The sequence below is a fragment of the Misgurnus anguillicaudatus genome, chromosome 15 (genome assembly GCF_027580225.2).
Source record: "Misgurnus anguillicaudatus chromosome 15, ASM2758022v2, whole genome shotgun sequence".
Lineage (NCBI taxonomy): Eukaryota > Metazoa > Chordata > Actinopteri > Cypriniformes > Cobitidae > Misgurnus > Misgurnus anguillicaudatus.
Window position 1 is genome coordinate 14,912,575 of NC_073351.2, and position 26,469 is coordinate 14,939,043.

General features: G+C 39.9%; 1 protein-coding gene across 5 annotated transcripts in view; it reads right to left on the reverse strand.

The window, feature by feature from the left end:
• cd276 (CD276 molecule) overlaps positions 1 to 26,469 on the reverse strand; it is a 155,565-nt gene that overhangs the window by 106,718 nt on the left and 22,378 nt on the right. For all 5 annotated transcript variants that reach the window (XM_055173604.2, XM_055173603.2, XM_055173601.2 and 2 more), the window contains exons 3-4: positions 19,554 to 19,901; positions 16,160 to 16,459 (exon numbers count right to left, since the gene is read on the reverse strand). In XM_055173604.2, coding sequence (XP_055029579.1) covers positions 16,160 to 16,459; positions 19,554 to 19,901 — 648 coding nt within the window. The remainder of the gene's footprint in view (positions 1 to 16,159; positions 16,460 to 19,553; positions 19,902 to 26,469) is intronic.

Consider the following 26,469-nt stretch of genomic DNA (forward strand, 5'->3'; position numbering starts at 1 on the left):
AGGCAAGCCAGAATTGACTGAACACGCGCTTCTATGAGACGTGTTGTTAAATCGACCAAATCCCGTTACTTTCCGAGAAAAGAGATCCTCTGCACGGGGCAAAGTTTACTCTTTCCCCAGTTGACCTGAAGACCGAGACGAGCGAGGTGTTTAAATACACGATCTATGTGTGTGCACAGCATCTGACGAAACTGAGCTATTATGAGCCAATACGCCAAAACGCAAACACCGCTCTCTCTCTCAGGGGCTGCAGTGCGCCATCCGCAACTTTCATGAAGACACAGGGAGAGAGAGAGAGAGAAAGCCCGAACGGTGAGACTTTGTACTGATATGCCCTCCCCTCGAACACAAAGCGGAGAAACGGCCTGTGTCGGGGGAGTATGGAGACATGAAAGTACGCGTCCTTCAGGTTAAAAGCTGCGAACCAATCCTATGGGCGGATGCATTAAAATATGCTCCTCTGCGTAAACATTTTGAACAGCATGCTGTGAATGTGAATTCTGTGAATTCTCGATTCAGTACGCGCAGATCTAGGATCGGACGCAACCTGCCACTCTTCTTGGGTACAATGAAGGGCTGTAAAGCCCCGAATTTATCTCGGCTGGAGGGACCGGCTTGATCGCGTCCTTGCCAATAGGACAGCAATCTCCGCACGCAATACGTGCGCATCGACAGCCTTCACCGTGGTGAAGCGAATGCATGAATATTTGTAAGGTAGCCGGGCAAATTGAATGCGTAACCGAGACGGATCGTGCGTAAAAGCCAACGCGACGGGCTGGGACGCTCAGGCCCCCAGATACCGAGCGAGAGGAAATTAACGGCACGATGTGTGTACCCGTGGCGAGCGGAGACGGGGAACTCAACGACGCGTGCTCTTTGGCCGCATTGTGAGATGTTGTGTGTAATGAAACACTCACCCGAAACCGCTGATGGATGCTGAGCAAAGGCTCCGTTGTAGATGTCCCGCTCGATACATCCGCTGGCGAAAGAGGAAGAGGAGAACTTAGGGTTTTGAGCCCGTCCGAAACTCCTATATGCCTCCAGTGATCTGGAGAAAGAAGAGGAATTCGCTCTTTGAGGTTAGTGGGTGCCGATTGAAGTCGGCGGAACACAAAACGAAACCAAGGATTCCCCACCCGGCCCTCCTCCGGGGTGGGGGGGAGAATGATGCTTTCACCATCTCCTGAAGAGCGATCCTCTCCATCTTCAGATCGCCCGACTCAGAGCCGCTAAGTTTCATTTTCCACCTCTGTAGCGGGCTGAGTGGGCGGGTGTACTGCTTACGACAGGTTCCTCACAGCTGCCGGGATGAAGGAACAAAAAAAGCCGCAGCAGGACGCCCTCGGCGAAAAGCAGACCAATATACTGACGTAACGGAGGGGGCAGCTAGGCTCCGACGTGGCATGATGCCTCAGTCTGCTCTAAAGCGGCCGATCATTGTTGGACACTCTCAGCCGCGTCGCCGAAATGGCTGGTCTAAAATGGAACATTAGGACGATTATTAACGACCTACTTAATGCCCGCAAGACACAACCAGAGACGGCGTTCCTGGACCACCGGGGGTGGGCACAGCACGTCCGGCGGCCTGTGGGGTGAACCCAGTCGCTCGTAGCGCCAGGTCAGAGCCACACAGGATTCTTTAGTTGCCGGACCGTGACCTCACCTGTGCAGATCCTTCAGTGCCTTAGCCTGGCGGACCTGCATCACGCCATGGCGCGCACGGCATAGGCCGCCTCTCACAAGCCCGTGGGTCTGTGAGGGGAGGGAGGCTGGTCGCTTGGAGCAGCATAACCCTTAGCGGCCCCGCCGTCAGGAGAGGTGAGAGGTGATGGCTGAACGATCGGTTCCGGGAGGAAAACGAGTTTTCCACGACGGTGTCAACCAACATGCACCCCGGGAAGAAAGGCACAGAAGGTTGGGGCTGTTCTTGCAGTCCTGAAGTGCCAATCTAGGCGGGACGGTGCGGTGGGGGAGGAGCTCTCCGCTCCACACAGACCGTCTCCGCGCTTCCGAGCGTACATGGCCGCCACTCGGGGTCGAGCACGGGAGCCCCTACCCAACCCGAAGGCGGGAGTGGGTCCGAGTCGGCGACCGAATAGACGACCCCCTCTCCGATGCTGTGACAGACATAGAATCCTCGTGAGGACTGAAAGAGGATGAGAGCGCGTAGAACACGCGCCACCCGTCTCTTACGGCACCTCTGGCTGTGGATGGGGGTGCTGAGAGTCACTGGACGAACCAGCTAACCGATTCAGCACCGTTTATACGGAGATAAGATTTCCGGAGTTTTGCCACCGCAACTTTAACGGGGCTCCGCAACGGAAAAACGGGGGTGACGTTCCCGGAGGTACGAAACCCGTCTCCGCCATCCAAGAGGTTCATGCTCTCTTAGGAGTATGAACCCTCCACGATCGCAGCCTCAGCATGCACTCTTGCGCACGAGAGAAAACGATCGTGGCCACCCGGGGACCCATACATTTGCTGCATCCAGAAACACGGACGGAAAGACATCTTTAAAAAGACGCTCCCGTCTCAGTGCAAGTGAAATGCTGTCTTTAAAAAGACGCAGAACACCGCAATACTCTTTTAGAGGAAATACTCTTTTAATGTGCTGATGTTGATGAAGCACACAGGGGAACGGCTACGCACACACTCAACTAAGAGTGAGAAAAAAGTCAAAAAATTAAAAAGAGAGGTGGAACACCCGCGAGCCTCCGCTGAAATGCCTTTGCCCAACCAAATCGACCACGCAGAGTTCTCCAACGAGCAGAGAGTAGCTTCTCGTGAGCAGTCAGTCTGCCAGCTTTCGAAGCTAAAAAGCTGATTTGATAACTGCACCTGCCGCTTATTAAATAGCTGTGCGGCGGGGCGGCGCCGGCAGATGCAATTATCTGCATGCCAAGTTCATTGGCGTTTTAAAGGTTTCTCGAAGCAGATAGGTCACCCGCGAAGCGGTTCCCAATTCGTCGGTCACGACGTGACGTCGTAGTGACCGACTGAAAGGGAACCGAAGATTCAGGCGGTGAGGACGCTTTGGGTTCCTCGTCAACCGGATGACACTGAAACCACACAAAATAAAAACGGGGTGAAAAAGTGCTTTTTTAATGCAGTGTTTTTCTCAGTGATCGAAAGAATTCATCTTTAGTCACCCTGGAGACTAATGGTTGACTGAATGCTAACTCACCCATAATAAGGACTTTGTGTATTTGTACTGAGTCTATCCCTAGAGACACTAAACCTTAGACAAGAGGTTGTTGCTAAGTGCTCATGCTTAGTTGACAACACTGTATATGCACAGACAAAAGAGAGCCATCAGATCCACAGCAGAACCTCCCATTCGATGCTTTTTCCACACCTGCTTTCCATGGTTGCCTTTTTATAATTTTTTCTCAGTGAGAATCAATGCAACTTTTAAAAAAGAAGATTTTTAGGCAGTAACGAATGGAAATTCCAACACTATTTACAGCAAGAGTAGATTTTCTCCCTCACTCTCGCTCTCTTTCTGTGTTTACTACACCATCAGATAGTCTCTAGGATGGGCGCATGAAGGGAGCAGATGTGAATCTTTAATGGCTTTACAAAACACCCTCGACAGCTGAGCAGATCTGGGATAGCACTGCCTGCCTTGCTGTAAAAGAATGATGCAATGCATTTCCTCCCTACACAGGCTTGATGATAGAAGCTCACAAGTAAACAGAGACGGATCATCAAATCATGGCAGGATGAGCACCACACCGCTGCCAATCTAAAGGCAGAGAAATCTCAAAAACATACTTAGACAGATGGCACGTATGTTATGGGATAAGAGATGATTTATGGTTGAAAAATGTGCTTTCGTCACACAAAGACAAGGAAGGACTGCATATAAGCAGAGATCTTTATGCAATGCATGCTATTTTCATGTTTGTAAAACTAGAAATTCACAAATTCTGGACTCATTTATACAAAGTGCACACTTCATACCTTATTTTAACTCTTTCCCCGCTATTAACGAGTTATCTCGTCAATTACCTTATATACCCGAATATAAGACGACCGACCCCCCCCCACAGACTTATTTTGGGGGGAAAGAAATTTTGTGGGAAAAAAATCTGGTTTTCAACATAAAATAATTTTATTTAAAAATTCTAGTGATAATTCATTGGAAAATTTTTTTAACACGTTTCATTGGATATATGGATTAATTTGTCACAAAATAAAGTGCACTCTGTCAATGACCACGTTTACATGCACCCTAATAATGCGATTATAATGGGATTTTGGCAATACTGCGATTATACCTTACCTCATGTAAACCCAATAATTCGATAAAAATAATGCGATTAAGCTCATAATCGCCGTAAGTATAATTGCATTAAAAGAGGTGGCGTACGCCGTTTATAATCGGAGTATGCGTCCATGTAAACGCTTTAATTGCATTTATACCGCACTAACTGAAGTGCGCGTATGTTTTAGTCACGCACCTTAAGCACAAATTCGTTTTAAACTTGACAAAATTTTTTACAGCGCATCAGTTCTACGTGTACCGCAAGCACTTTGATTGGTCCACCAGAACATCTCCCGTCAGATAAAAAAACTGTGTCATAGGTATTTCCGTTTGCGACGGTGAAAACAAAGAATGACCAAGTTGAGGAGTGATGTTTCTCAAACTGCAACAAAAGTCGCTGTTTATTTACTTCCATCATTGCTGGTCTTCTCAAATCATACAACAAGTTGCTGTTTCTTCTTCGTTTAAGGGTTAACTTGCCAAGCTTTCTTCTTCTTTGACGGTCGCGCTGCTACTGTGGTTACACGCGTGGATACTGCCTACCAGCGGTCTGCGCAGGTGTTTGCACGTCGACGATGGAAAAGTATAAATGAAAACCGACGCGGAACCTACGCCGTCGAGGCTACGCTGTAGGACCTATGCACAACTATAACGAGCCCTAAAGGGGGCATACCCACCAAAGCTTTTACGCCCGGCCGGCATATGTTTTCAATTGTTTTCAATGGAAGCTCTGCGTTTTTCCGTGCTGAGAGTTGAAAATTTTTCAACTTTGGGTGAAAAGCTCAGCCCGTCAATGTCAATTCTCACGTGGCTATCCAATTACAGTGGAGGAGGGGCGGGACAATTATCATAATAACCAACACACGCACATCGTACAATGACTGTTAAACAAACCAGAAGTATCACAGCAACCAAAGCACTCAGCTGAAAAAAGCTGGAGCTCAGCCGAAAAAACAGCTGGTTTTTGGCGTCCTCCAGTCGTTTTCAGACCAGTTTAAAAGCTTTGGTGTGCACAACCCCTAAAAGTGAATGGTGACCATGAGTGTACCCTGACCCATTCAATTTTATTGTATGGTAAGACGAGCAGTTGTGTCAACTCATGGTGTTGCATGAAAAACATTGAAGGATTTAAAAATGACATAGGATAAGTAAATGATAAAATTTACCTGACATGAGGATATATTTACCTGAGAAGCAAAATTGCATAAGATTTGTTTTTAGAGAAAATCAATCCTTATATAACATCTTGTCTCATTCCAAGTTGTTTTATTTTTCACTTGTTTATGCTAAAAGACAACAACTCATCTGTTATTCAAGTTTCTTTGAAAAACAATTATGTAAATTTTCTATCACAGGTAAATTGATCTTGTTTTAAGGATATTTAGATATTTTTACTAGAAAACAAGACAAAGATGCTCATTATGAATGTGTATTCGCACAGCAGAGTGCCTGCATTAAGCAAGCTTTCACAGAAGGCTAAAATGAAAATTATAATATAAAAATTTTTATACATATTGAAACCGGACAAAAAGCTTTTAAAACGCCTGCTTTCTTTGAAAAGTGATTTGCGAGTGGAAAGTTATGTTGTATGAATACCGAATTAAAGTTTATTGCACACTTTTTGAAGAATTGATTACCTAATGGTTTTCTGCACCTAGTGCCTCCCGTCAATGGACAAAAATAATAAAAAACTATTAAACATGCCGAACCTGCGACCAGCGCAGACAAAATGCATAATTGCACTGGTACGTCCTGCTACTTTCACAACATCACAACAAAATAATGCTGGATATTAGTCTCAATGCATCATTCCTAATGCAATTCCTACTGTATAGACAACAGCACAGACATAACAGACCTTACAAATATTTTATTTAACCTCTCTTTGAGATATGACATATTTGTTAAATAAATATTAATAATTAAAAAAAATGTTGAGTGAAACAAGCATGAGGTATCAGACAGGCTATAGGAAATGTTTTACATGACCCTCAGGTCAGAAATCATCCTAGGACATCAGGCAGCTTAATAGTGACTTCCAGGCTGAGCGGTGTTAAATACAATAGCCCAAAGTGGGATTAAAAACACACCCACATCATTTAATGGATTAAACTAAGAGCCTATGAGCTCAAGATTTCAAACACATTCGAGTCAATGTCAAAGTGTCCCTCTTTTCTGTACTTCATACTTATGACACAACTGGACAAAGTTCAAGGGGATTATCAAACTAACAGTTGTTTGGTACCGGTTTGCTTCTCTGAGGCGCTTTTCTGTTTTGGGTTTTCTTAAATGTTATTTTACTTTTTATTAAAACTGGATCAAACCAGCAACCTTTAAGATTCCTGCTCTGGGATAAAACCACTACAGTCCCACCATACACACACATACGCACACAATGGGGCTACATTAAACACATTAATTTGTGTTACAAACCTAACTACGATGATTTAAAGTGCTTCAAAATCCAGAACAAAAGCCGTTCACAGAGGCTGTACACCTCCTTTGTGCATCAGTAATTTGTGTTGAGGAGCAGGATGTAAATAAGTGAATTGGACGCTTTAGGAGAGTATGGACCTGCGTTTTTAGAAGGCTATTCACTGTTTAGTGTTCCCTAAAAATGCTGAAACTAACACAATTTTATATCGCTGAGCAAAGGCAGATGACAAGCTGCGCAAAACCAAATTCTAAACAGGATTTAACGGAGAATGAACACGCATACACACAACCAGCCTTTCAGATTCAATTGCTGCTCTCATAATAATACCAAATAGCAACAGAGAAACAAAATATATAGAAAAAACTTCTTTCTGCCAGGACACAATCGTATTACAAGCCAGATGACGCAGAATGTTTTGTTTGAGAAAGAAGACCTTTGCGGTGGTGAGGTAAAAACTTTAATACTTGTAAAACTAGCATTACTGACCACAATTGGTGTGTCCTTGAATGACCCATCTATGAACAATTGATTAGTTACAATAATAGATTGATTTTGGAACTAATACCTAAAGCTCACCTTTACCAATGACACGTGTCCCATTAGCAGCTAAACTGAAAAATTAATGAGAGGTAAAATATGCTTTGGCACAGCCGTTTGTTATGGGACTATGATACACGCTCTGACCCTGACCACTCACAATTACAGGATGAAGTGAAAAGGCTTCGAATTAGCTTCTAAGATGAAGCCATTCAAACATTTTGATGTCATTTGGGTTTTATCTTTAAAAGGAAATGCGAAAAATATGTTATTTTTGTTATTATTGAATCACTGAATCAAATGACAGCGCTAATGTAATTTCATCAATGGTCTGAAGCTGTTTATATGAATTTAAAATAACAGAGGCTGCATTGTACCAAAGCCAAAAGTTTTAAGACTATCCTTATGGTGCGTTCACACCAGACGCGGAAAAGGCAAGCGACATTAGTTTACATGTTAAGTCAATGCAAAGACACGAATAGGCATCCTGCGGCATGGTAAGCGCGAATGGTGCGGCGCAGATGGCGCTGAACGCGCGAATTGAGTGTTGCCGCATGATCCACGTGAGTTGAAAAACCTGAACTTTGGCGAATTTTCGCACTGCGTTAACCAATCAGAAACTTGCTTAGGCAAGTGACGTGATTACAGTAACAAACAAAACAACAATGGGGGACAATCATCATCGCTACACGATACGTCTTCGTAGTTTTACAGGAATTAAAAGCACCTTCTTTGGAAGAAAGTGAATGAGGAGGTCGAACAACGCGTGGGGCGATGTGAATGACACGATATGGGCAGCGCGTTTGCCGTGAAAACACGCGCTATTCGCCTCAGACGCGTCTTCGCCCAAGTTGGAAATATTTAACTTGAGCGAAAAATTAGCATGACACGAAGTTAAATCTAGAGCGAGTAACGCGATGCCTTGCATTTGGTGTGTACGTAGCATAAATGTATCTAATGACTAGAATTTGTAACTGTGGGTTCACACCAGACGCGAGTTCAACGATTTGCGCGAGTAGATTACATACAAAGTCAATGCAAAGACACGATCAGACACGTCCTCGCGTGGGGCAATGCGAATGATGCAATATGGGCGGCGCATTTGCCGTGAAAACACGCGCTATTCGCCTCAAACGTGTCTTTGACAAAGTTGAAAATATTAAACTCGAGCGAAAAATTCGCATGACACAAAGTTAAATCCAGTGAGTAATCTAGAGCGAGTAACGCAATGCCTTGCATTTGGTGTGTATGTAGCATAAATGTATCTAATGACTAGAATTTGAAACTGTGGGTTCACACCAGACGCAAGTTCAACAATTTGCAGAGTAGATTACATACAAAGTCAATACAAAGACGCGATCAGACACATTCTCGTGTGGGGCAATGCGAATGACGCGACATGGGCGGCGTGTTTGCCGTGAAAACACGTGCTATTCACCCCAAACGCATCTTCGCCCAAGTAGAAAATATTCAACTCGAGCGAAAAATTTGCATGACACAAAGTTAAATCCAGCAAGTAATCTATAGCGAGTAACGCGATGCCCCACATTTGGTGTGTACGTAGCATAAATGTCTCTAATGACTAGAATTTGTAACTGTGGGTTCACACCAGACGCGAGTTCAACAATTTGCCGAGGAGATTACAAACAAAGTCAATGCAAAGACACGATCAGACACGTCCTCGCGTGGGGCGATGCGAATGATGCAATATGAGCGGTGCGTTTCCTGCGAAAACACGCCCTATTTGCCTCAAATGCGTCTTCACCCAAGTTGAAAATATTCAACTCAAGCTAAAAATTCGCATGATACAAAGTTAAATCCAGCGAGTAATCTATAGCGAGTTAAGCGATGCCCCACATTTGGTGTGTACGTAGCATAAATGTCTCAAATGACTAGAATTTGTAACTGTGGGTTCACACCAGACGCGAGTTCAATGATTTGTGCGAGTAGATTACGTACAAAGTCAATGCGAATGACGCGATATGGGTGGCTCGTTTGCCGTGAAAACGCGCTATTTGCCTCGAGCAAATTCAACTCGAGCAAAAATTTGCATGACACGAAGTTAAATCCTGCAAATAATTTAGAGCGAGTAACACGATGCCCCACATTTGTTGTGTACGCAGCTTAAATGTCTCAAATGAATGTTCAACCTAAACAAAAAAACACTTTGCCACCAAACCAATTGAACAAAACTCTAAAATTAAACCCATTTCCACCCCAAAGGTTTGTGTTTGGGTCGTATATAGCGGCGTGGTCCTGTGACCAGAGCAATCAGACTATAGTGTTTCCTGTGAAAAGTGCTGTTTGTGTCTCAGACAGTAATGAATACAGGGCTCTATCATGAAGCACGATTGAACAACACTCTTATTTAGATTGCCGTTTCTCCTAGCAATGCATGTGCTAATTACATTCAAATTAGACCGGTGAGGAAGAGAAAGAGACAAGGACTAATAAAGGGTTTCATTCTTGCTACTATCATTCTGTCTTCGCCTTTGTCCGCCTCTCTATTTCTCTCTCTCTGTCTCTCCCTCTCTCTCTTTCTCAACATCTTTCTCATTTTCTTTTTCCTCTGCTTACTTGACTCTTTAGGCAACTGCAAACTCAGCCAAGCTGTGTCAGGTAGCAATTTAGGAGGCGACATTTGCAGAGACAAGTGTGTGAGAGAGAGAGAGAGAGAAACAGTAACATTTCTCACTAATGTTGGTTGTGTGTAAGTGAAATATTGAAGGGTTATTAAAGGTAAAGGGTGTAATTATTTAGGGCTAAAATACTACTGTCCTAGCTTAACATTCAAGAAAGACATTTCTAGGTCTTGCCTTCCAACTCTGTGGCCTTGTGGAGTTTACAACTGGTTCAATACCCAGATCTTTCGGCACAATAATCCTCAGTATTGACATAAAAAATGGATAACTACTAACTTAATAGCTACAATTCACAATTAATCTCACGTTTAATAATATAAACAAAATTTCATACATGCTAAGCTTAATGATAATTGAATGCATCCATATATAGAATGCAAATGACTTGTTGCAAATCATCTTTTCTTCATATTCATATTTAGCAAATGCATTAATAAAACATATTTAATAAATTTTATGCATCAACTGAAAATTGCTTGATGATGTTGTACTGCAGTAAATTTTGTGTGTGTGCGCGCGTGCGTGCGTGCGTGCGTGAGTTACAGTAAAATAGCGAATCTGAAAAACAGACAAAACTAAAGAAAAATTAAAAACACACATTTAGGCATTTAGCAGATGCTTTTATCCAAAGCGATAAAGATTAGGAAACAATAAACATGAAAAAGTTGACACACCGAGCATGTTTAACATTACTATACAACAGCTTACTATTATTGCTGTGGTGCCATCAGTACCAGTTCATCAATATAAGACAGTCACCGCAGCAACATCACCATGGCTACATTATTCACAGCAAAATCACCATGGCTACATTTCTAAGCATCCCGGTTTCTCTGGTACACCCTCCCTAACTCATCTTTGGTTTTTCTCTGTTTTGTCTTTGACTCTCTACGTTTAACAGAATGCTGTGCAGGTGCAGAGAGATGGACAGCGATGGTTTTCCCGAATGTAATGCCTATTAAAAACAAACACCACCACCGCATACAGACACGCGTGCTTCCCTTTTCCTGAGCTCCATGACACGCTGAAGGCTTTAAAAGTGCTTTTCTAGAGAACCCATTGTACGGACAGAGATATCATCTGTCTGGAAGAAGTAGCGTAGCCCTGAGAAAGGACAGCTTAACGTTCTGTCTTTAAACAGCCATCCTGAAACAGCCGAAGAAATATGATCTTCTATGAGGGTCAGGTCTGGAAGACCATGACTATTGCCTTCAGCCCATTAGCTCATATGAGTGAGCTATACCTTTTCAGAGAAAGTGTCAGAGGTCTACCAATCATTTGGTCTCTCAATCTTTAAGTGTTGTTGTTTTCGCTCTCTCCCTCTCTGGGTTTCAACTCATTTTCCAGTCCTCCGCTTATTACAGCATTTCAAGGTCGATAGTTGCAGATTGATTGAAAACATTCTTACATAACTGTAAGAATGCAGAGCTCAGATCATCTGAGGATACTTATTCACCTAAACAACAAGAATAACCTACAATTTTTATTTCAAAACCATAAGCATCAATTGAGAGCTGGTCCTCCTATCACCTCTATAAGTTTTACCACTAGATTTTTCCTAACCAGCTAGCTTTCCTTGTTATATATATCAATTCTGTTAACCAGTGGATATGCAAAGCATGAAATTTTGGATTCTCTGTCATTAGAAAATTACAAGTGTGTGGATGATGCAAAAGTGGGTTGTAGGATTTAAGACATATTTCATCCTCTGTTTACACAGATCATCAATGTGACCTAAATCAGCGTAATGGCTCTGATCCAAAATCTTGTTGCAAGTTGCCTTGCAATCTTTTTAGGCAGTCTCTAAAGCTTAAATGAACTAAAATTAATTTTCATAGAGGTGTACATTTTAATTCATTCATTCGTCTCATGTTGCTAAGATACTAATGTGATACCCTTGAATAAATTATTAAATAAAAAGAGTTTCTTTTTAACCAACCACTATATTTTTATGTTACTCTTTATATCAAATGAGTTAAGCGTATGTCAACATTTTAACCAAATTGTTCACAGGCTTGGATTTATTTTTTTTGCTGACTTTGCAATGCATTGTGGGATGGCTTTCTCCATGAAGAATATATGCATACTGTCTTAAGCGTTTATAATTATCTTGCTAACCTTTTTAAAACACCCTACATCCTACACAGAACCATTTAAATGATACCACCAGAGTTTCCTTATCAATAGTCATGTTAAATGTAACTTGAGTAACATGTTCCAGTTGTGGCATGGATGCTTAAAGGGGACATTTCACAAAACTTTTTAACATGTCAAATAAATCTTTGGTGTCTCCAGAGTACATACATAAAACATTTTAGCTCAGAATACTATATAGATAATTTTTTATAGCATGTTAAAATTGCCACTTTGTAGGTGTGCAGGGTTTCCCGCAGAAAATGTGTTAGCGGGTGGCTGGGGCCGGGGGGCGTGGCAATCAAAGAGGAGGGGCATACACGTCATGATGACAATGAAAAGAACTTTAGACTAATACAATAACAGGCTTAAATAAACCCAAAACATAAGTCCACTTACAGTTGTCACGGACACGCGTTTTATCAACTGGCTAGTTATCCTCCAGACAGTGACGGACCATTTCGGCTGTGTGACGTGCGTGCACGCTCGCGGTGTGAAGTGCGTCCGCGCTATTCTCCGACATGTTTTATCGACTGTCTAGTTATTCTCCAGACCAGTGGTTCCCAAACTTTTTCAGCGTGTGGCCCCCCTTGTGTACGGTGCATTCCTTCGTGGCCCCCCAAAGAAAATTTGTGACAAAAAACTGTTCTTAAAATGTTAAAAAAAAACATTTTAATAAAAAAACATTCAATTATACAAAAAAGTAGCTATTTTGGTTAGTAGCCTTATTTTTTTTAGGTTTAATTACACAGAATTCATGATAAATTCATGTATTTCATAAAATGTCATAAAACTGGGGCCCCCCAGCACCATTTCTCGGCCCCCAGTTTGAAAACCACTGCTCCAGACAGTGACGGACCACGTCTTTCTCTCATTTCGGCCATGTGGCGCACGTGCCCGTTCGCGGTGTGAAGCGCGTCCACACTATTCTCCGAGATGCATTTGACGGCCTTTTGTGCAGCAAATTTTTTTTTGGACGACCTAGTTAAGACGGTCGGGTCAGGTGGGCCGCCTTAACTGCAGTGCTGCGGGAAACCCTAGTGTGAGCCAAAATTTGCCTTTTTTGGGTGTGTTTAAAATGCAAATGAGCTGATCTCTGCATTAAATGGCAGTGCCGTGGTTGGATAGTGCAGATTAAGGGGTGGTATTATCCCTTTCTGACATCACAAGGGGAGTCAAATTTCAAATACCTTTTTTTCACATGCTTGCAGAGAATGGTTTACCAAAAGTTACTGAGTTGTTCTTTTTCACGTTTTCTAAGTTGATAGAAGCACTGGGGACTCAATTGTAGCACTTAAACATGGAAAAAAATCAGATTTTAATTATATGTCCCCTTTAAATATACAGTAAACACGCATAAAGTACAAAAACATAAACCTTCCACATTTACACAAACTGTAAGCTCAGAATACAAAAGATGATTTAGTTTCTGCAATAAATACAATATCTCCATAATACCTCAGTAGATAATGAGATCTTTAAGTAGTAATTGATAAATTATGTTGTGGCTAATTGAGATTGAAATTAAGTTTGTCTGTTCAGAGCCTGTTAGGAGCCTGTCCATCCTGCTGTTCATTTTCTCACCGTGAACCTTGACAGACTTTTTGACAGCTATCTTTTTTTCTTCCTCATTCATTTTTGGATATGTCTGTATTACTTTGTAATTTTTCACTGGGAATTTCGGGGAGAAGTGTGACATTTTAATAGGCTGCTGTAGACTCTCGACCCCAGCATGATCTTCCGGAGAAAGTCTCTTTTGAATACTAAATAGATTTGCCTTTTTCAGTGATAGACGTCTTAAATGTCTCACTTAGAAGGATGTTCTGATCCCTTATTAACATGACTACATTGAACCTCTCTACTGAACTTGTTTTTTTTTTCATAAATTGAGAAGTGAACATATTGTAGCCTTATTGGCTGTTGAAGACAACATATTATACACATGAAGAGGCAGTCTTGTTTTTATTGATTTTCTTTACTATGCTCTGTGCTCAGTGTTACAGCTCATTAGTGTAGATGATATGAACTACAAACACTGTCGAATGTTGTAAAGCCTTGTACAAGTGCGTAGAGAATGCAAATTTTCTTAATTGTCCTTTGTCGTAAAATCTAAAGCGTTTTGATTTTACACTAAATAGTTTCAAGATATGCGTCTCTTTAGTTGATTATCTAAACTGAATCTGATCACACGTGGAGCACTTTGGTTCAAAGCAAATTCTTGGCACACAGTATTTTTACTATAAAAACAACAGTGCAAACTGCATCTAGCTTAGCTAGGTCAAAATTAATTACCAAAGTTGTTAAGCATACAGCAGCTGTTGTAAACAAATGCAAATGCATTTTCATATCAAACAAGGTTTGCATGATCCCTCAGCTCACACACAGAATCTGACGCTTGTTTATGCTTGTTAGTTGTAAGGCTACAGTAGTCGAGCTGATCCACATTTACTGTTATTGTTACCGGCAGCTGAGATAGTTGATCAGGGTTATGTATGACATCAGGGCAGGTACTTCAATTTAAATGAGAAATCTTATCTTGGATCTGGGAAGATTGCATGTGCGAAGAGAAAACTAAGCCCAAATTAACATTTTTTTGTTTTTGCTTGTGCATTTTTTGAATATGTGAATTGTAAACGACATAGATAATGATGATTTAATCAAGTCTTTATCTATCATTCTGATTCACTGTTGTGGATTTAATAACACTTACAGTATGCTTACAGTCAGACACCATTGTGGTCCAAGATCTTCCAACTGAGTTCATTACTTCAACTAAGCAGAAAAAGCTAAATGAAGGCCTATTCCAATTTCAAAGAAATAATCTGTGAAATAATCATGCCTTGTTCTCATTTAACCACGGGAAAAAAACTGATGCGATGCTTATTGGACCGTAATTGGACAATTTATTATTTTCTCCCCATTTAGGCTCGGCAGTGAGCAGCAATGAGAAAGAGAGAGAAGTCCTTAAAGCAATCAATGCAAAGATTTTAATTGACTTCATGCTCTTTTTGAATTATTAAAGGATTTTAAAGGGATAGTTTACCCAAAGATGAAAATTACATCACCCTCATATTAGAAAGCATGAAACCTTGATGATTTTTTTTCTTATTCCACCACAACACAAAAGACATTGTTTAACAAAACAATGCTTTTCTATATAAAAAAACATGAACAAAGACGTCAAACGTCAAAAGGACAAGACTACATTGTCAGAAAAAAATGGTCCCTATCTGTCACTGTGGCTGTAACCTTTCTAAAAGTACAACTTTGCAATATTTGTACCTCAGAGGTACATATTGGTACCTAAATCTTTACCTAAATGGTACATATTAGGACATTTTTAAAGGGGACATGCCATGAAAATGTACATTTTTCCATGTTTAAGTGCTATAATTGGGTCCCCAGTGCTTTGATCAACCTAGAAAATGTGAAAAAGATCAACCCAGTAACAAGCATGTGAAAAATAGGTCACTGAAATTTGGCTCCCCTGGTGATGTCAGAAGGGGATAATACCACCCCTTAATCTGCACTATCCAACCACGGCACTGCCATTTAGTGCAGAGACCAGCTCATTTGCATGTTAAGGACACACCCACAAATACAAAGTAACAATTTTGACTTGCTATAATAAATTATCTATATGATACTTTGAGATACAGTAAAACTTTCATATATGTACTCCGGGGACACCAATGATTTATTTGACATCTTAAAAAAGTCTTGTGAAATGTCCCCTTTAAAGGGTATTGCCCTAGTGACAGCTTGGTGCCATTTTTGACAAATTTTCACTAGTTAATATAACTTGTGCAATTTGGGTTAGTTAGGATAGTACATTTGATATGCATATTTTCTTAAATATTGTTCTTAGTATTACTTATATTCACATTATAAAAATTTGATGTGCATTTTTGCATAATAGCACTAATAATATAATGCTTCGATTATAATTCTGTTGACAGTTATTTTTATTCTTAGTATCACTTATTTACGCCTTTTTTTCTGCAATTTCTACTCTTATAATTGCTAATATACCCCTTAATAAAATTAAATATGCTAATTAAATATTAAATATTGTTTATTAGAGCTACAATACATTTCATTAAATGTTTTTTGTTCATCAAATAGTACAGTTTATCCACCCACCTGTGATTGTAACAGATGCCTGTCCTTCGTCCCCTAACAGTGGATTGATCAGTCGGCAACTGTATGTGCTGTTGGGCTCCAAAATGACCGTCAGAACACTCTTAACACTGAAAAGCCCCTCCTCATTGGCTACTTGAGAGGTGGTAACATTGTCCATCGTCAAGTTGCGTCCAGCTCCGTCTTGCCACAGCACATCAGCCTGTGGATATCCTCCATACGCCACACAGGTGAGGTCCACCACTTCACCAGGCTTTAGGTGGGACCCTGTGTTCCAGGTGACCAGCGGTTTGGAGAATGGAGCTGCCAAATGAATACAGAGATAAATTTTTAGCACTCCTTGTGGTAAGTATTGGTATAACAGGAGAAAGAGCAAAATGGATTGGGTGACAATGACACCTGTATACAACAGCATAAGTTTAGCAAACATATGATTGAACTTCAGGGAAGTAAAGTGATGCAGAAAAGAGTGAAAAGCTGAGTGACTGTGCTTAGCATTTAGCTTAGCGACCAACCACTGTGTGCCACCTTGGGACCAGCATGACATGATTCCCATTAAATTGTTAATTACATTCTAGGAGCTTAGCATAAAACACACATGGCTCAACATCACACGGAAATCATCTGCTGACACACTCATCTACGCCCACTTCCTCAGGAGGGAACCATCTCACCCTCAACGGGGTGCCAGTACCACAGCTGGGGGGGTGGTGGCAACAGCTGGGGCTTCTGAGAAATTGGGCAGCCATAAAGTGTTTTTGTTGGAGGTTACCACGGTGCCAGATGAAGAAATCATTGCTCCACTGTCCCTCGAGCAACCAAACGGAAAAAGTAGAGCTGGCCTTATTCCCAGAGCCAATCATATTTCGGCAAACAAAAAGGTGGGGCGTTGGGGCGATAGGAAAAAATGCAATCAGGAGGTTGTGAGCTTCAATGAAAAACTAGGTGGTGATGCCAACAAGGCTGTGACCTCTAGCGCCGTCTATTTGACAGACACAGAGATTTCTGTGGGGCCCTGTGCCGATTCCTGGCATCTCGACCAAAGGCACAACAGAATAGCTATTTATAAATAAATGCCATCAGGGTTAAAGCAATGAGTTAAAGGAACAGTATGTAAGAAATGTATATCAATTAATCATAAAATGGCCCTGATATGTCACTAGACATTAAGAAATAATTTTCTTTCAAATACTTATATCACTGACAACAGTGGTCCTGCCAAGATATTGTCATTTAAAAAGTGGAGTTGCAGCCCTCAACTGATGTTTATGCTGTCATTTTGTGTATTGGCCATCAGTTGTGTGATTGCAGTACCAGTTTCAGCCACAAGTTTGTGATTGCAATACCAGTTTTGGCCACAATCCTACATACTGTTCCTTTAACTAACTTGCATAGGAATGAATGGGGCTAGGCTAAATGCCAACACATTCAAGAAGCGCTGTACAAAGATTAAGTGTACGCATTGAAAAAAGATAGGTATGTATTAATTCATCTAAGTTGTGGTAAGAACATAGTAAAATATTGAAAAACAGTGGTGTTTTCCTTTAAAAGGGATGGGACATCACATTATACTCTATTCTGAGAAAGTATTAAAGTGGAGTCCACGATGTTTGAAAATCGCTTTGGAAAAGGAGACGGGCCGACTACCAAAACACACTTATAGCCAATCAGCAGTAAGGAGCGTGTCTACTAACCATCATCGTTGCCTGGGTTGCGTATGTGTGGGGCGGGTCTATCAACAGAAGGTCCAGATTCTATTGGGGTAGGGGCGTGTTTGTTTAGGTGATTTCAAATATCAACATTGGCTTTCAAACATTGTGGACTCCGCCTTTAAACAATGCTCACATCTTTAATACTGAAAGTAACGCAATTAATGTTTTAATCTTCATTAGCATTTTAACATGTATTAGTCGTCAAAACTGAAACAATACTGAGCATTAATATTACTTAATTCAACGCACTGAGAAAGGAAAAGCGAGAGGAAGAGAGAGAGAGAGAGAACGAGTGAGAAAGAGAGACTGGAGAATGGGCAAATGGCATCCATAGATCATAAATAATGATCCACCCTAGTAAGTCTGAGTGCACTCGGCCATAAAAATAATAACACATATAGCCAGCCACACTTGAGCACTCTCTCCAGGGACCATCAGTCACATGAAATACTAACAATCAATACAACTGTATATTGATCAGGGTCATTGTGAGAATCGCATATAAATGATCACGGTCATTATTAGGCCTTTGCAAAAGCACTAAGCATTTTATGACCAATATTTGAGATGTGCATAGATATCAATCATACATGACGCCTGCAATATCCGTAAGTGATGTCCGTAATAACAGACATTATTATAAAGTACTATACATATAAAGTGCATAATAAAGATCACATACAAGAATAGAGCGCTGCTAGGATTAATATATTAGTATTCAGATATTCAGAAATTTAACAACTACAATATCATATAGATATGTTGAATAAAGAGGCAGTCGATTTTGAAGACAAGATTAAAGGAACGCACTGCAGGTTTAATATAAGTTTAGTGCTATCCACAGGCGCAGCTTTTGTGGAATGATGTCGATTACCACAAATAATTTCACTTGTTATAGTCATTTAAACCACTTTAGTGATACTTTCATGGTGAGTCTTCTGCTGCATTTATGCTTTTAAACCAGAAGGCAGGTTTAGTTTACTACTTCCAAATGCAATGATTTTTGCTTAAAAAATGAAGGATGAACCAAAATTATGTCCCACAAATGCTACAGGTACAGCTGTACAAGTGCTTTGAAATAAATAGTAAAGACTTATAATGTTATATATTTATAATGAAACCATTTACACTAATAACTTTGCCAACATATACTTTTTAAATGACATATACATTTACTTTGTTTTGAAAAGTGTACAACAGTGATATATCTCTCTTATACCACGGGCCTGTAAAATGCTTTATTCTGATTGGTTGAGAAATGTAAAAAAAACTGTCAAATGTCTTAAAATTAAAGGCGGGGTGCATGATTTTTGAAAAACACTTTGGAAAAGGGAGTCGGCCCGACTACCAAAACACACTTGTAGCCAGTCACCAGTAAGAGGCGTGTCTACTAACTGACATCGTTGCATGGGTTGCGTATGTGTGGGGTGGGTCTATCAAAAGAAGGTCCAGATTTTATTGTGGTAGTGGTGTGTTTGTTTAGGTGATTTCCAATGTCAACATTGGATTTCAGAGATCATGCACCCCGCCTTTAAGCAGAATAATTGACTCCGATCCTTTAAATTATTTGAAAATAATGCACAGCGTCGTGCCGCATTACCATTTAAGGTGTGCATTGTTTTTGAATAATTCAACGGCCCATCGTCAATTATCCCTTACATACTGTTGGTTAATGGTCGTCTTACCTGCTACTTGCATAAGCAGGGAAGCGCTGTTGTACGCCTGCACCCTCACAAAACAGGTGTAGCTACCCTCATCCACAACCCGCACCTTCTTCAGCAGGAGCGACACGTTTCCTGCCGTCAGCTGATCTGGGTACAGGCTCGTGCGGTTAGCGAATCTCTCATCTTGGTCGGCTAGCTGATCCCGGCTCTGCGAGTAACTGTGTACGTTGCGCTTTGTGTCTGATAGCTGCCAGAACACAGTCAGGTCGGACAGGTTAAACTTTGTTACCCCTGAGAAAGAGCAGTTAAGAACTGTGTCCATCCCATACAGAGCCACCACGGGGGATTCTGGGACGATGACATTCAGAGCTGCAGAGAAAAGACAGAAAGAAAAATATCTTGTATTAAGGTTCATTTATGGGGAATTAAATCTTTTGATCCTGGGGTTGGTACCCAGTTTCTTGGCCTGCCCAAGTAAATCATGTTGAGAGAACTGGAGCATAGTGATCCCAGCAAGCAATAGCCATAATTTTACCATCTAGACACAATGTAGTATGGCCAAGAGTAATCCACTTCTAGCCAAAATAAACTTGAATTTGGTTACATTGTGAACTTGTGAGATGATATTCTATCATGTAAGCAAAGTAAACAAGTTCATGTATATATATCTAATTTCTGTGTCACTAGCAAAAAGGTTCACCTGTTAGCAAACAGATAGCCCCGCCTCCAATTAATCCAAGACATCCTATTGTCTATTAAGTAAGGGTTAATGAATAGATACCAGGTTGTTATTGAAGTAAAAGGTCCCGTGAATATGATCAGGACCAGACGCAAAGCTTATTATATGACTATTTACACAGCTATTTACCTCATAAGTAAGGTAAGAAACATTAAATATTGATTTGAAATAAAACTGTTTACTTTTGGCTTTAAGACAAGATGTTTAAATGTCACAAACAAAATATTTGTTTTAATAATTTGTAAATATAATGTCATATATTTTATTAAAAGAAATATGTATATTAAACTGTACCTTTCAAAATTATTTGCAATATCTGCAGTTACTTTGTTTTATTAGTTTTGAGCGGTTGTTATTTGGTAATAACAAACCTGCAAATGTCACGACTGGACAATCAGAATCAAGCATTTCTATGAGCCGTGTAAAAACGCTATACATACATTTTATTAGTTCAAGCATTCACTAAGCATCAAATCTATGTTCTTTGTGTCAGAAATGCTCTACCAGTCAAGCTATAGTACAGCTAAGTTGCTGTAAAACTCAAACAAGCTGTTTTGATAATGCCACATAGCATTGCCTTACAAATAGTGATAATAATATATATAATTTAATGCAGAATGTATTTTTTACTATCCAGATTTTTCCTTCATGTGTGTCTGATACCTGATTGGTGCATCACATGCACCAGAGAGCAAGAAAAGAGACTCGTAAAAATGACCATCTGTACTCACACTGCCACATTTTTGGCTCTAAAGTCATCAAAAAGTCAAAGGGCCAAACAAATCAGAGAGTCAAGAAAGACACTGAAAGCCCTCCTGTGTAAAACTAACACAGCTTGCCTAAGAATGTTAAAAATCGGCAACTATTTAATTAACATGGATTCAAAAACCCTAAAAATACTCTCTGTGCATTATATCTTCTTGTCTTACTTTTCTTAAAGCACATTTGAGGTGGCTGCTAGTTCTCTGTCAGAGCCAGAAAGAGAGGCGGCGGTATGGCAGCGTGAGGGGAGCTGACGTCATGGAAACCTGAACTCAGGAATGCGTCTATCCAATCATTAATGATGCTCAAATCAACCTCAATCTGTATACACAGAGGAGACCGCACACATCAAACTGTGTGTGTGCTTGTTTGTGTAAAATGGGGAAATTTTAAAACTGTGCTGATACGTTAAAATATTCAGGGCTATCTTATATATTTTATCATCAAACAAATACTGTAGATACAATTCTGGATACTGATTGGTTAATATTTTGTTATCTAGGAAGGACAAAGAGATATGAATTGGAAAATAATAAACCATTATCAACCAAAGCTAGTGACTTAAAAAATGATCCATTTTACATTGTGGTTAATGATACGCTGTCCATCATTAGTACAGTTACATATTGTACACTGTCAAAATGTCTAATTCTTTCTGATCTGACCTATAAAAAGCTAAACTGTCAGAAAAATGATCCATAGCTGTTACCCAGGCAGTATCCTTTCAAAAGGGACACCTTTGCACCTCGAGAGTTCATTTTAGTACCTCAAAGTTACATATTGGTACCAAATATTAACATATCCATGTACATATTATGGTGGCAGAATGAGTCGGAATGTGCACCCACTGTAAAAAATACTTTGCTGCCCCAAAAATCCCTGTTGAATCAACTCGGATTTACAAGTCATTTCAACTTACTATTATTTATTTTGACTAGAGATGAGTTGTTATAACTACAGGTGAGTTGTTATAACTACAGCTGAGTTCTTATAACTTATAAAATTAAGTTGAATTTTCTCAACTATATTTTATAAGTTGTAACAACTCATCGTTGACATGACTTGTTAATCTGAGTTGATTTAACAAAAAAATAAGGCAGCAAAGTTTTTTTTACAGTGTAACTTTGAGCTGCAGGGAAAAGAAAGTATAAATGTCGATTTTGGTAAAATTGAGGTTATTTTTATAAAAATAATCTGACGATCCCAGTGCTCTATCATTAAACATCTAAAATGATCTATATTTGTATGTTTTCTGAGAGGTGCACCGTCCTAAATGCTTAACCTAATACATAGTGCGTGGCCATCCACATGCGCGTGACATTTTGGTTTCGGTGCACAAAATGAAAAAAACTTGCAGAAATGAGAAAATAAAGTGTAGGACTTGCTTGATGTTAAAAGAGTTATAAAGAGAGACAAAGTTCAGCATCTGATTGATGTTAAAAGAGTTATTAAGACATTAAAATATCTTCCTCGCACTGACTGACGTCTGAGATCTGCGCGTGAGCGTGTGACCCAGATATATTTTTGTTTTGACTAGAATTCATGCCGATATAATCTGTTATGTCTAAAGTAAATGTTTGGTTTACTGTTGGGAAAAATATCTGGTGTATCCTTTAGTAGATCTTAAAGCTGTCAATCAAACAATAAAATAAAGAATAAAGTTGAACATTTAATTTTCATACAGTATTGTTTTTGACTTTGTGTGTGTCAAATCTAATAGTTTTACCAGTAATTTTAAGGTATGAATGCTGTGGTTTTTGAACCTTTCAAAATCTCGATTTAACTCGATTTTTATGGAGTGAATTTTGTGCCATATTTAAACAAACAAATCCAGCATGTTGCAAACAAACTCAATCTGTTTTGCGAAGGGAAAACTCGTCCTGCAAACAAACAGAAAACGCTTTGCAAATGCAAAAGGCAATTTGAGATGCAGAGGTGTAACAAATATGTACTGCGTTTTGCAGCAGAGATTCTCTTTGCTTGATTTTCTCACAAATGTGTCTATTATTTTCTCACAAATGAGACCATGTTTTTTCTCACAAAAGTGTCCATGATTTTCTCACAAAAGTGTCCATGATTTTCTCACAAATGTGTCAATGCATTTCAAAACAGCAGATGGGGCTATCAGGCATTTTCAACTAGTCTCCCTGATAAGCCCCGAATTTTACCTTACATACCCCTCCCAGTGGCAGACACTGAATAAAGACATATTTCATATGTCGGGCATCATTATATTGGTCTCATTGATTTAATTAAAATTGTTAATAATAATAAATATCTGTAAACAGTAAACAAATAGTAAACAATAGTAATAGTAAACAAATTCTGTGTGTCAAGACAAGTAATGCCCCAGTGACAGCTTGGGACCATTTCTGACCTTTTTATAATAAAAATTTTGACCAGAATCCCAGTTCATAGATGTTATCAATACAGCACATTTACTGTATGGTTTCTTGAATAAAAAAAACATTATTTACAGCGTTACTAAGCCTTAGTTGACAATTTACATAAACCACATCCTAAAACTCTGAAATAGTTTTCTTTCTATATTTCCTTCGGCTGACACAGATGTATGAAAACAATTAAAAGATTAAAATATGCAGAAATAGCAGCTGAATACATTGAATGTCTGGTTCAATAGCTGTTAACTAAAGGACTGAAAGACCATTGAAAAGAGCTCCAAATCCTCATTCAAACACTTTAAATGTGAATCTGCCCCATGTCTGCGGTGAATGCCAGGATTAGGAATTATGTAAGGGTGCTGGAACATTCTAAATACCAGAGATGATTGATCTAGGAAAAACACTTTTAGCAGGAACAGGGAGGACGATATCGGAAAGAGAGAGAGAAAAAGAGAGCGACATTAGGTTATGCTTGAATGTTAGGTAGAGACAGACAGGAAAATTAGGTGGACTAATTTGAATTTACATCTACCACTTTGTGTTAATGGTGCTGGGTAACATCTGAGATGCTGAGGGAGAGAAATATATGCATGAGGAAAATAGGAGCACAAGTACCTGTGCCACCAGAATCAAATCAAGTCATTAAGATCCTTCTAAATGCTGGCAGACGTCTCTATGATGTTTATTTACATGTTCTGTTTTCTTTTTGTCATTTCCTCTACCCCGCACTCCCCCGGCACTCAGCGAGCATTTTGTTGCTTAGAGAAAGACTTGACTGTGTCTTACTAAATTGCTCTTCATGCCCATCCAGCGTCACCCTCCTTTCGAGTTCGCTCTCTCTCTCCCTCCCTCTCTCTCTCTTTCTCTCTCTCACTTCAGTCGTTCTTTTGATGGCATTTCTTGCACGCTAGCCTTTAACACAAGCGTGGATAGAGACACGTCACACATTTAAATCCCCTCAGCAGAGCAGAACGTTTTCCCCTCAGCCAGCTGCCTCACTGAACCCAAAGCATTACTCAGGAGAGTCAGCGTTACCCTTGTGCACTCGACATGCCGGTCCTGAAGATCACAGCCCTTTCAATAGACCAGCTACTGAATAAAAATCTAACACAGAGCTACCAAGGTGAAGCAGTGCAGAGATAAAGAAAGAGAGAGAGAGATCAACGCTGGCAATCGAGAGCATTTAAACTGTCGAAGACCTCGCTCAGAAGAAAGACCTCCTGGGGAAGTCTATCCTTAGAATAAAGTTTGATTCCTCAGAGGCTGCTCTTTCATCCCTCTAAAGATTTAAAGGAAAAGATTCACCTAAAAAAATGGAAATTCTGTCAATGTATTTAGAAACCCGTAATTAAAGAAACCCCTATGGCTTTTTTACAGTGCTGAACACAAAAGGAAAAATTTTGAATTATTGCCTAGCCACTGTTTTACATACAATATAAGTGACAATTAATTTTGAATATTTTACCTCACCTTAGATGAATTAAGGTGCGCACTATTACGCACTGCCCAAAAATAGTCCCCTTGGTTACTTTCAATGGCAGGGGACTATTTTCGGGCAGTGCGTAATATCACTACGTCTGCTCCAGCCATGTTACATCAGCAAAGTCCTTATTTATTACGCCAGAATGAGAGTATAGTCCGTAGCCATATCTGCCTAGAAAATCGCAACTTTTAATTTTCAGTTGGTCTAAGGACACGATGTAACTACAGAAGAGTCTAGTTTTAAATAGGAAAAATATTGAAACTCTTTGGTTATTTTTAGCGCGATGCTAATGGTCTAATCAGATTCAATGGATTGTGCTAAGCTATGCTAAAAGTGCTAGGGCCAGACCCGGAGATCGGCTGAATGGATTCCAAAACTGTAAGAATCAAATGTTTAACTCTAGGCGAGTTGGAAAATTAGCATGTTCAGGGCTCCAGACTGCCACCAAATGGTGGCATTTTGCCACCAAAATTTGAGAGTGTGCCACTGAATTTTACATCCAGTCGCACATGTGCGACCAGTAAATTTGACCTTTTTTGTGATGTGACACTGAATTTGAAATAGCACATTGTACTTTCTGCATCTGTCATTAAAGTATTTATTAGTAATACAGTGTAAATTAGTAGAAATGTAAATATTTGGTAAGCATGTAGATTTTTGGTGTGTGCCCCTAAATTTTCTGGTTGCGCCCCTAAAATTTTCAGTTGGGGGCCACTGTGCTCCTAGTGAAAAAAGTTAGTCTGGAGCCGTGTTATTTCCAAAAAAGTGGAATGTCCCTTTAAGTGCACGCATTGGATAAAGATAGGTATTTATTTATTAATTTGTTTAAAGGGGCCATTGCATGAAAATGTTAGCATTGCCACTTTGTAGGTGTGAGCAAAAATAGGTCATTGAAATTTGGCTTTCATTATGATGTCATAAGGATATCTTATTAGAATAATACCACCCCCTTAATCTGCACTATCCAACCACTGCACTGCCATTTAGTGAAGATAGAAAGAAAGAGAGAAAAATAATTGACAGCACAATTGAGTTTGAATTACACCAAACCACCATCATTGTGATCAGTGTTTGCACTTCATCCGCTCATTTGCATTTTAAAAGGCACACCCAAAACGACACATTTTTGCTCAAACCTACAAAGTGGCAATGCTAACATTTTCATGCTATGACCCCTTTAAGTTGAGGTAAGAACATAGTAAAATATTGAAAAACTGTGGTGTTTTCCTTAAAATTTTGGGGTGAACTGTTATTTTCATAGGGCTATCAAAGTTACTTTAAAGAATCAGTTTTTTGTCAAATGTTTCCCCCTTAAATTTACTTCTACTAGACATGAAAAAAATATCATGAAAAATGTTCAAATTAACGCTTTCCCTGCCACTGACGACTTAACTCGTCAATTAAGAGAAAACGCTTCCCTGCCAATGACGAGTATTTCTGTCAATCCGCAATACCGCTATTATCCACCAGCTGGCTCACTTCCGCATATTATACAACCAGGAAGCAACTTACAGGGTTCCCACACCTTAGTTAACTTCAAATTCAAGGACC